This window comes from Crassostrea angulata, chromosome 2 (genome assembly GCF_025612915.1).
Source record: "Crassostrea angulata isolate pt1a10 chromosome 2, ASM2561291v2, whole genome shotgun sequence".
NCBI lineage: Eukaryota > Metazoa > Mollusca > Bivalvia > Ostreida > Ostreidae > Magallana > Magallana angulata.
In genome coordinates, this window is record NC_069112.1 from 27,241,723 (window position 1) to 27,252,983 (window position 11,261).

Here is an 11,261-nt window from a genome sequence, read left to right on the forward strand (position 1 = left end):
ATTTAACATCCAATTTCCATTTCTGACATTTCTATTCTAGCTTATGGAGATCTGTTCCATCTTATTTCCAGCACAGAAGAATTATTCCACCCAATTTCTATCTCAGACATTTATATTCCAGCAAATGAAGAACTATTCCATCCAATTTCCATCTCTGACATTTCTCTTCCAGCACATGAAGAACTATTCCATCTAATTTCCAACTCTGACATTTCTATTCCAGCACATGAAGAACTATTCCATCTAATTCATCTCTGACATTTCTATTCCAGCACATGAAGAACTATTCTGTCCTGTTCCAGCGGGTCTCCTCCTGGCTGAAGCCGGCTGGACAACTCTTCATCCAGGTGCTCTGTCACCGACACTTCCCGTACTCTTTTGACACCAAGCCAGGGTCAGACACGGAGTGGATGGCCAAGAACTTCTTCACCGGAGGAACAATGCCCTCCGTGGATCTCTTCCATTACTTTCAGGTGAGGTTTCCTCTTACCTAGCCTTTTTTTAAACTCCCAAGTTAAAGTGGGCATTCTGAAGTCTGGGGTTTTTTTTAAGGATCCTTTATTCATAAATTGACAACTTTTATTCTTGAGATGGGTAGGGGGGATGGGGCCTTTGATGAAAGATTTGTTACAGAAAGAAATTTTTTCAAAGAAGGGTTTTGTATTCAAATATATAACTTTATACATACCAGTAAAAGAATTAAATTTTGAGAGTTTTATGAACTTGCACACATATATAAAGCACCTGCATAAAAAGGTGATTCACACAAAATATAAATCATAAACTTAGGGAGACATATGTATGTTAGACAATTAATGTAATTTATTTTAACTGAATGCACAAATGATTTTTTTTCTTGGTTGATGATAGAGAGGTGTTTATCCTTAATAGTTTCATGTTTTAGATTGTGCATGTACCTTAAGTTGAATTTTGTGTGCGTGTTTTTTTTTTTTTCATTTTTGTGTGATATGATAGATAGATGTTGATGATAGAAAGATATGTTAGTATATTTAGGGGCTATCTTTCTTTAGTTAGTGAAAGTAACTTGATATGAAATATCTACTTTACCTTTTCTGCATTCCATAATGATAGAGAGATGTGTACCTTGAGGATGAATGGCTGATCAATGGCTGTCACTACAGTAAGACCCTGGAGGCCTGGCTCGCCCTCATGGATAGACAGATGGACAAAGTGAAAAAGATCTTCACCCAGACCTACGGTCAGGAGGCAGACAAACAAATTTTTAATTGGCGGCTCTTTTTCATCTTCTGCTCGGAGGTGTTCGGCTACAATGGGGGAAACGAATGGCATATTGCTCAGTATAGATTCAAGAAGCAGCTCAGCAGTGCTCTGTAAATGTTATATATGTAATTACAGTGCTCTGTAAATGTTATATATGTAATTACAGGTTAGTTTTTTCAGGAATTGACAAAGTGTTATTCTGTTGAATTGAATGTTATGAAGGAGCTAATGAGTGGTATATTGCACTGTATATTAGATCCAAGAAACAGCTCAACAGTGCTTTGAAAAAGTTTTCAAATTTTTTTTTATCAAAATAAGTCTACACAATATGTAGTCAGACACATGATTGAAATTAGTTGATGGCATTTTATTTTAGTGGACTGAATGTTGGTTTTTTTTTCCAATGTCAGAACTACTGTTATGATACATTTTGACATTACCCAACCTGAGTTTCAATGTTTAACTCATAAATACATGTACATGTATGTGAATTACCAGTATTTGGTTGCATCGATCTATTCTGATTTTTATAAGAAATTGTTGAGTTGTGTAATTATAGTGTATCACTTATTTAAGTATTATTATCATTGTGTAAATTAGTATAATTTATTATTTATAGCATTAAGTGTTTTCAGTTTTGAATATCAATATTTTGTATGAGTATTTACTGTTATTAGTATTATTAGTATTGAATAGCATTATTACCAAGTATTATAGTATTCATTTGTGATAAAATGGAAAACCTACCTAAATCTTAGTATTGTACTAAATATGACTCAGCTTGGTGAAAAAAAATGCTTTTTCATGTTTTTGGACAACTTTTTTTTTAACTTAAACATAACATCCTAGGTAAAAAGGTGAATTTCATTTATTTATATTTAAAATTCAGGTATAATATATATATATATATATATATATATATATATATATATATATATATATATATATATATGTGCTGTTTGATGATAACCACAGTTTGAAATGTAGTGATGTTAAGATCAAACCTTATTCACCACGGTGGAAGGTGAAGAAGAATTATTTCTACCACTGACAATGATTGTTTCGAAATGCCTTTTTTAATGTGATGCATGTATATGGATGAATTTGTGGTGTATCTGAAGCTGTTTTGATTACCATGTATGATATTCCTGAATTGCATGATTATCTTTCTCCCCTACCCTTCTCTCTCTCCCTCTTCAGGGTACAGTCTCTCTCTCTCTCTCTCATCAAAGTATCTCTCTCTCTCTCTCTCTCTAACCTCTTTTTTCTGATTGTTCACAAATTTGATTAGCATTTCATTTGTTTTGTGAACATCTCTTTACAAAGACTTAAACATTTTCAAACAAAAATTTGAATGAGTCAATGAAATGCAAACTGTTAATATCACCTTTGTGTAAAAATCAAGACGGCTAACAATTTTTCTTTCGTTTGTGTTCACAACTAAATCCATTACATACATGTAAAATGTTTTTTCTATACTGATAATAAAAATAATATCTACGGTACTTCAGACAATCATTTGACTGTCCAAAGATTTTTACTCCATTTTTTTTTTATATTTTGGCATGAAAAGTTGGTCACGTTAAAATTCCTTAGATATTGGAAAGGTTGGTCATGTTAAAATTCCTGAGGTATTTGAGACGATATGCTTTTATAATCAGTGTTCAATGTTTATAAAACAAACACAAATTCGATAAGTATTAAATCAGTCTGAAATATTTTAACATATTCCAAGAAACAAAAACAAATTTTTAAAAAAAATCCTTTATTTTTGTAATAAGTTACATAGTGTTTTACATATATAGTTAAGTCACAGTTTATGACTTGTATAATAAAGTGCTGTATTTATGATTTATGACAATCAAAATTTAGAAAAAAACCCACACATTTCTTACTGGTTTATGTTAAAGGTAAATTCAGTGTTTCTACGCTGTTACAGTAATGCACAATGTTTTACATACGTCGATTTTATTTATTGCAATTAAATTTACAAATTTTGACAGTTTCTTTTTTGCACACTAGGTGAAGAATTTTTTAAACAATTAAAAGACAATATAACACAATATGAGATACAAGTATATCAAGTTTGATCAGCACCTTACCTTGTGATTTATTCACATTTAATAACTTTTTAACGCCAAGTCCAGATGTTAGCCCGAATTTGCTTTAGTGTAAAATACATTTTTTAAATTACTTAGCATACTTAGAAATTTGCCTACTAAATAAAGGTGTAATTCATATCATCAACTGTTACATGTATGTGCGACTCTTTGAAAATAAATTATTGATATATAATGGAGCCATATAATATGGACCATGCTCGTTTTAATTTTAAAATGCGACATGTATCTAATTTATTTTCTTTAATAAGGTGGTCAAGGGCACCTCTCGATATTAACATGGGTGAAATTACATTATAACCAAAAAGCTTTCACTGGTTAAGAGTTTTCAAATTTTACAATATCTGACCAAAAATATGATCAAAAAATGTTGGGGAAAGTAAAAATTATAAAAGGCCTAGCAGAATTCTAACTCACGAATTACAAATTCGTTCATGTAATTGACGCTCTCCACTGCGCCACGAATAATGAATGCAAGTTATGAGATTTTGTACACATGATATAAATTGTAAATGGTGTGAGTACTTCAATGTTGACACAGACAGATCGACAAAACGGCAGTAAACAAAATGTGCCATCTTTAGTCCTCATAGACCTACAAGTAGAAAATAAATTAATTATTATTCATATCGGTTATTTTTAGAACCATTTTAACAAGAGCCTGGACTTTCGGTAGTTGTGTCAAACAGCAATGTGACGTAGGCCTCTCTGTATTATTGTTGGCCACTAGCCTTGGCTTTTAAAAAATCAACAAGATTTGGCTTGCTTTTGAGCGAAGTCTATTCAATCTGTGTATATTTCATTTCGAAACCAGCGTCATTTTTAACTTGTTTTGACGCAAGAAATAGATTGCTACGTCCTACTGAAAAGTCCAAGGTGTTTTTAGAATGGTTCTGTCGTAATGGTGTCGTGACATTACAAGAAAGAATTAATACTTAATAATTACAGACTGTTATGATATCGACAATACACTTATTCAAGTTAACAAGATACTTACCTTATGTCATGGGATAGACATCGTAAACACACTTGCCTGTTGCCAAATTGACAGACTTTCTCGTTGTTAATTTAACAGATTTACAACACTGTGCCGGATAATTATGCCAGTGCCAAGGTGGCATTTTTGCACCCGCTTAAGATGCAGTTTCGTTAAAATATATATATACCAAATGATAGACCATTGACTAGAGAGTATATAACCACTTTTGTTTTTAGTGTGTTACACCTGACAGGTGAGATATTTACCTTTAAAAACTAATATCCCATAGGAAAATGATAATTCCCAAAGGAGAAACGATTCTCCTACAGGAAATATTGACAATCCTATAGGATTTTCAAAATATCCTATAGGAATTATATTTCCTATAGGAGAAAGCTGTTTCCTGTAGAAATTTGACTCAGACAGGTAGTTTTCCTATAGGAAATTAAACCTTCCTATCGGACTTTATTAAATCCTATCGGAATTGAAATTCCTATAGGAAGTTCTTGTATTCCGATAGGAAATTTCAAATTTCCTATAGGAGTTATGATTTTCCTATAGGAAAAATCATTTTCCTGTAGGAATTTAGTTTTGAAAGGTAAATATCTCACCTGACAAGTGAGATACAATGATAACAAAAGTGGTTTTAAACTCTTTAAGCAATGGTCTATCATATGACGTATTTGAATTTTTCGATATATGTAGCTTAGACGGGTGCAAAAATGCCACCTTGGCACTGGCATAATTATCCGGCACAGTGTTTTACTCGTTGTTAAATTTACACATTTACCCGCGTTGTTTACACAAACTAAGTCCTACCCATTGTTAAATTTGCAGACTTCTCCTGGTTTTTTTTTTTTTAATTTTGCACACTCGCGCGTTGGGTAAAGTAACAGACTTACCCGTTGTTTTTGCAGACTTTACCATTGTTGAATGTACATTTACAGACTTATCCATTGTTAAATGTACCCGTCGTGAAATATACAGACTTCACCATTGTACAATTAAAAGACTTACCCGTTCTTAATTTTACAAACTTACCCGTTGTTAGATTTACACACTTACCCGTTGTTAAATTTACACACTTACCCGTTGGTAAATTTACGCACTTAGCGCACTTGTTGTAGCATTAACAATCGACTTGGCACTCTTCCCATGTTCATTAAACATGGCCAAGGAAATAAGATACGTTGTATTTGGCTCTGCAATATGAATTAATGTTTTCCGTTAGAAAAATACTGCAATCAAGGAGACATAATTATTGGCTTGGATAAGACTGTTGATATGGTAACGTTTTGGATAACTGAACTTACTTAGGTTTTCTATTCTAAAACTTCTCTGACTCGCAGAAATAAACGCCTGGTTTTCATTTGGTTTCCGCGTCCCAAATCCTAAATTTAGAAACAAAATTGGGAAAGGATAAATTTATATGATATTCATGTTGATATTTTTTAAAACTTTGTAATATCATTTTCTGTTGCATTTAGCAGCAGATCTAGCATTGTGAACTTTGATCAAAGTTAGTGTCCGTTACGTCATAACCAGCTACTTGCTTCAATCGCAACCTCTCGGGTCTTTTCGTCAAAACATCTGTTGGTGTTTTTTTCCGAGCTCTGCCGGAAAGATCCGAGAAGCTGCGGTCAATACTCACCTAAAATAAATCCCACGATCACGTGCAGATAGTCTTTGAGGGGCGGTTTCCAGTTCACGTCTAAAAAGTTTGTTCCAGAGAAAACCGATGTGATGCTTGGAGTGGGCAAAGCATGTATTGTATCCTCTGTTAACAGTAATTGAAAAGTTAACTAGACATATTTCTCGACAAAATGTAAACTTGTGTACGTATTCGACTTCAATTAAAGCTGTTCTTTTAAATCTTTTTTTTACATTTAGATATAAACTTGACCTCAAGAATAAAAAAAAAGATGCGCATGTTCTCATTCGCTTTTTTTTAGTTTGATATAATTGAATTGACCGTTATTTTGCTGAAGTTTCGGTTGCCTTTTTTTGAATAATATTGAATTATGAGATATATTGTGCAAGTATTTTAAATTTTGGATTCGAACTCAAATTTCTCAATTTGATACAAACATTTCTTAACAACACATACTTGTATAAGAATTTCATTTTGTAGAAAATATTTACACACCTAAAGAAAACGTTTTGATGACGGCCGTCCGGGAAAGTTTGGCTTTGACGCCATCACTGTAATGGACGTTTACTCTGACGTAATACGTCGAGTCGAAAGAGAGGTTTCTGAGAACCAGGAACGTTGTTCTGTCTGCAAACATAACCGTCCATCTCTTCTCGCCCTGCTTCTTATAATACACGTTATAACCTGCAGAAACAGAAGCATATCAGTACGCAAAACGAACATAGTAAAACAGTTATTAAAATGATAAAGCAGTTTTTTCCTTCAGTTTAAAACATAGAACTGAACAAACCATTCATTAGATTTGTTAATGACTGTTTACGGAAATATGGTGGGTTGTTAGAGTCCAAAGAATGATTGATTTTCAATTGAAACAGTGTATATCAATCGGGATCATATTCTTTTCCCTCATATCTGAGACCATGTACATGTAAATTTATACGTAACATATCAATGGAATCTCTCTCTCTCTCTCTTTCTCTCTCTCTCTCTCTCTCTCTTTCTCTCTCTTACCCAGTAACTGTCCCTGTAGCTGAGCTGGAGGGAACCACCGGACGTTCACTGTTGGGATTTCCCCGTGATTCAACTCGAGGCTCACATTCTGCGGAGCGTCATCTGGCGATTAACACAAACTTTGTTTTACTTGCATATTAGTCTCGCGTCTTATAATTACCATATAATGATGGATATGGTGCTACAAATGTAACTATTTTTGGTACAAGAAATACACACCACATTGGTCGCAAATAACGCGGGGGTTAAAAAAAAATTGAACAAAAAGACCTTGTAGCAAATACATTATTTTTTTTTAATTTAATGGGAGCTGTTATCAGATGTACAGGAAAACGTTTACCTTAAGACTGTTTTCTTTTTTTTAAAAGTGAAGAGAAAATAGCTTTATGAACCTTATCAATACGGATTTGAGATGGTGAAAGAACCTTGGCGATTCAGTCCCAAACCCATGATCAAAATGACCAATTTCCTCACTCTTATTGGCAATATACATCTTGAGACAAACATCTAAATCTTAATATGTTAAGACTGTCTTTTTTATCATATATTATTATTATTTATACCATACTATGTATGCTTGGTATACAGTTAAGATTCATAATGATTGTGTTTCGAGGTACAAAAACTTTACGGTGTAACATTCATTTTAAAAATTGGCCTCGATCACATATATACATGCAGCATCATTTAAACAAGAACTAGTAAAAAAGAAATAATGACTGTGTTAGTGAAATAAGAATGTATATTGTTTTACCAAACTTGATGTCATCGTCGCTCTTGTCGACATCATTATCAATCAGTGGAACAATCGACATCTTCCCGTCACCTTAATGAAGATAAAGCAAGGTTTCGTTGGGTTGAGTCATACGGTGGTCTGCTCTTCATCCTTACATGTACCGCGCTTTTCAATTATTGAAATAGCTATAATCATGTCAGGTTGTTAAAACACATCGTAAACAAACGTTCATTCGCGGACTTACGAATAAATTTCGTGAGATATGCAGGAACCGCATTTTCGCGAATAATAAACCGTGAAAAAATTCTTTTAATATCTGTTGTTTTTTTTTCTTACATGATTTTTCCCATATATTTCATACTCAACAAAGCTAAAGTCGGTTCAGCGCTAGCGTTCTTTTTTTCGCGAAATTAATAAACCGCGTATTAAATTTATTTTACAGTCTTCGTTACATGTACCTGCCGTGGCCACAGCGATCACAGGTTCGCTTTCTCCAAAATTGTTGAAAGCCCGCACACTTACGATGTATTCATGGTTTTGTCCTAAATAAAAAACGTTGTTTCTGCGTTAAAAAATTGGTGGGCATGCATTAATTCTTATGGATTTCGTGGAAATATTATTATTAACAGTTTTGAGGATACGTAAATGGTTCACAATAACATTTTTGTTTGGCCGATACTGACTATGGATAGAAAATAATAAGATTGATACAGTTTATAAAATTGTCTATTTGTCTTTTTTAATGTGATGCATGTATATGGATGAATTTGTGGTGTATCTGAAGCTGTTTTGATTACCATGTATGATATTCCTGAATTGCATGATTATCTTTCTCCCCTACCCTTCTCTCTCTCCCTCTTCAGGGTACAGTCTCTCTCTCTCTCTCTCATCAAAGTATCTCTCTCTCTCTCTCTCTCTCTCTAACCTCTTTTTTCTGATTGTTCACAAATTTGATTAGCATTTCATTTGTTTTGTGAACATCTCTTTACAAAGACTTAAACATTTTCAAACAAAAATTTGAATGAGTCAATGAAATGCAAACTGTTAATATCACCTTTGTGTAAAAATCAAGACGGCTAACAATTTTTCTTTCGTTTGTGTTCACAACTAAATCCATTACATACATGTAAAATGTTTTTTCTATACTGATAATAAAAATAATATCTACGGTACTTCAGACAATCATTTGACTGTCCAAAGATTTTTACTCCATTTTTTTTTTATATTTTGGCATGAAAAGTTGGTCACGTTAAAATTCCTTAGATATTGGAAAGGTTGGTCATGTTAAAATTCCTGAGGTATTTGAGACGATATGCTTTTATAATCAGTGTTCAATGTTTATAAAACAAACACAAATTCGATAAGTATTAAATCAGTCTGAAATATTTTAACATATTCCAAGAAACAAAAACAAATTTTTAAAAAAAATCCTTTATTTTTGTAATAAGTTACATAGTGTTTTACATATATAGTTAAGTCACAGTTTATGACTTGTATAATAAAGTGCTGTATTTATGATTTATGACAATCAAAATTTAGAAAAAAACCCACACATTTCTTACTGGTTTATGTTAAAGGTAAATTCAGTGTTTCTACGCTGTTACAGTAATGCACAATGTTTTACATACGTCGATTTTATTTATTGCAATTAAATTTACAAATTTTGACAGTTTCTTTTTTGCACACTAGGTGAAGAATTTTTTAAACAATTAAAAGACAATATAACACAATATGAGATACAAGTATATCAAGTTTGATCAGCACCTTACCTTGTGATTTATTCACATTTAATAACTTTTTAACGCCAAGTCCAGATGTTAGCCCGAATTTGCTTTAGTGTAAAATACATTTTTTAAATTACTTAGCATACTTAGAAATTTGCCTACTAAATAAAGGTGTAATTCATATCATCAACTGTTACATGTATGTGCGACTCTTTGAAAATAAATTATTGATATATAATGGAGCCATATAATATGGACCATGCTCGTTTTAATTTTAAAATGCGACATGTATCTAATTTATTTTCTTTAATAAGGTGGTCAAGGGCACCTCTCGATATTAACATGGGTGAAATTACATTATAACCAAAAAGCTTTCACTGGTTAAGAGTTTTCAAATTTTACAATATCTGACCAAAAATATGATCAAAAAATGTTGGGGAAAGTAAAAATTATAAAAGGCCTAGCAGAATTCTAACTCACGAATTACAAATTCGTTCATGTAATTGACGCTCTCCACTGCGCCACGAATAATGAATGCAAGTTATGAGATTTTGTACACATGATATAAATTGTAAATGGTGTGAGTACTTCAATGTTGACACAGACAGATCGACAAAACGGCAGTAAACAAAATGTGCCATCTTTAGTCCTCATAGACCTACAAGTAGAAAATAAATTAATTATTATTCATATCGGTTATTTTTAGAACCATTTTAACAAGAGCCTGGACTTTCGGTAGTTGTGTCAAACAGCAATGTGACGTAGGCCTCTCTGTATTATTGTTGGCCACTAGCCTTGGCTTTTAAAAAATCAACAAGATTTGGCTTGCTTTTGAGCGAAGTCTATTCAATCTGTGTATATTTCATTTCAAAACCAGCGTCATTTTTAACTTGTTTTGACGCAAGAAATAGATTGCTACGTCCTACTGAAAAGTCCAAGGTGTTTTTAGAATGGTTCTGTCGTAATGGTGTCGTGACATTACAAGAAAGAATTAATACTTAATAATTACAGACTGTTATGATATCGACAATACACTTATTCAAGTTAACAAGATACTTACCTTATGTCATGGGATAGACATCGTAAACACACTTGCCTGTTGCCAAATTGACAGACTTTCTCGTTGTTAATTTAACAGATTTACAACACTGTGCCGGATAATTATGCCAGTGCCAAGGTGGCATTTTTGCACCCGCTTAAGATGCAGTTTCGTTAAAATATATATATACCAAATGATAGACCATTGACTAGAGAGTATATAACCACTTTTGTTTTTAGTGTGTTACACCTGACAGGTGAGATATTTACCTTTAAAAACTAATATCCCATAGGAAAATGATAATTCCCAAAGGAGAAACGATTCTCCTACAGGAAATATTGACAATCCTATAGGATTTTCAAAATATCCTATAGGAATTATATTTCCTATAGGAGAAAGCTGTTTCCTGTAGAAATTTGACTCAGACAGGTAGTTTTCCTATAGGAAATTAAACCTTCCTATCGGACTTTATTAAATCCTATCGGAATTGAAATTCCTATAGGAAGTTCTTGTATTCCGATAGGAAATTTCAAATTTCCTATAGGAGTTATGATTTTCCTATAGGAAAAATCATTTTCCTGTAGGAATTTAGTTTTGAAAGGTAAATATCTCACCTGACAAGTGAGATACAATGATAACAAAAGTGGTTTTAAACTCTTTAAGCAATGGTCTATCATATGACGTATTTGAATTTTTCGATATATGTAGCTTAGACGGGTGCAAAAATGCCACCTTGGCACTGGCATAATTATCCGGCAC

General features: G+C 32.7%; 2 protein-coding genes across 2 annotated transcripts in view; one reads left to right on the forward strand and one right to left on the reverse strand.

Moving 5' to 3' along the window:
* LOC128172908 (uncharacterized) overlaps positions 1-1,931 on the forward strand; it is a 79,364-nt gene extending 77,433 nt beyond the window's left edge. The window contains exons 7-8 of the mRNA XM_052838644.1: positions 273-473; positions 1,093-1,931. Coding sequence (XP_052694604.1) covers positions 273-473; positions 1,093-1,356 — 465 coding nt within the window. The 3' untranslated portion in view covers positions 1,357-1,931. The remainder of the gene's footprint in view (positions 1-272; positions 474-1,092) is intronic.
* Positions 1,932-5,428: 3,497 nt separating this feature from the next.
* LOC128173499 (neogenin-like) lies at positions 5,429-8,275 on the reverse strand. The gene is made up of 7 exons (XM_052839198.1): positions 8,198-8,275; positions 7,758-7,829; positions 7,004-7,105; positions 6,488-6,676; positions 5,993-6,118; positions 5,655-5,732; positions 5,429-5,543 (listed from the first exon to the last, which is right to left on the reverse strand). Exons 2-7 carry the CDS (start codon positions 7,816-7,818, stop codon positions 5,443-5,445), a joined length of 657 nt encoding a protein of 218 aa, XP_052695158.1. The 5' UTR covers positions 7,819-7,829; positions 8,198-8,275; the 3' UTR covers positions 5,429-5,442.
* Positions 8,276-11,261: the final 2,986 nt, after the last annotated feature.

Excerpts from the sequence above, each read along its gene's own strand:
- LOC128173499 (XM_052839198.1), bottom strand. The coding sequence starts at position 7,818 with ATGTCGATTGTTCCACTGATTGATAATGATGTCGACAAGAGCGACGAT. Across the intron at positions 6,677-7,003 it reads GCTACAGGGACAGTTACTGG|GTTATAACGTGTATTATAAG; the intron begins GTAAGAGAGAGA and ends CTGTTTCTGCAG. Across the intron at positions 5,544-5,654 it reads TTTTAGAATAGAAAACCTAA|AGCCAAATACAACGTATCTT; the intron begins GTAAGTTCAGTT and ends TTCATATTGCAG.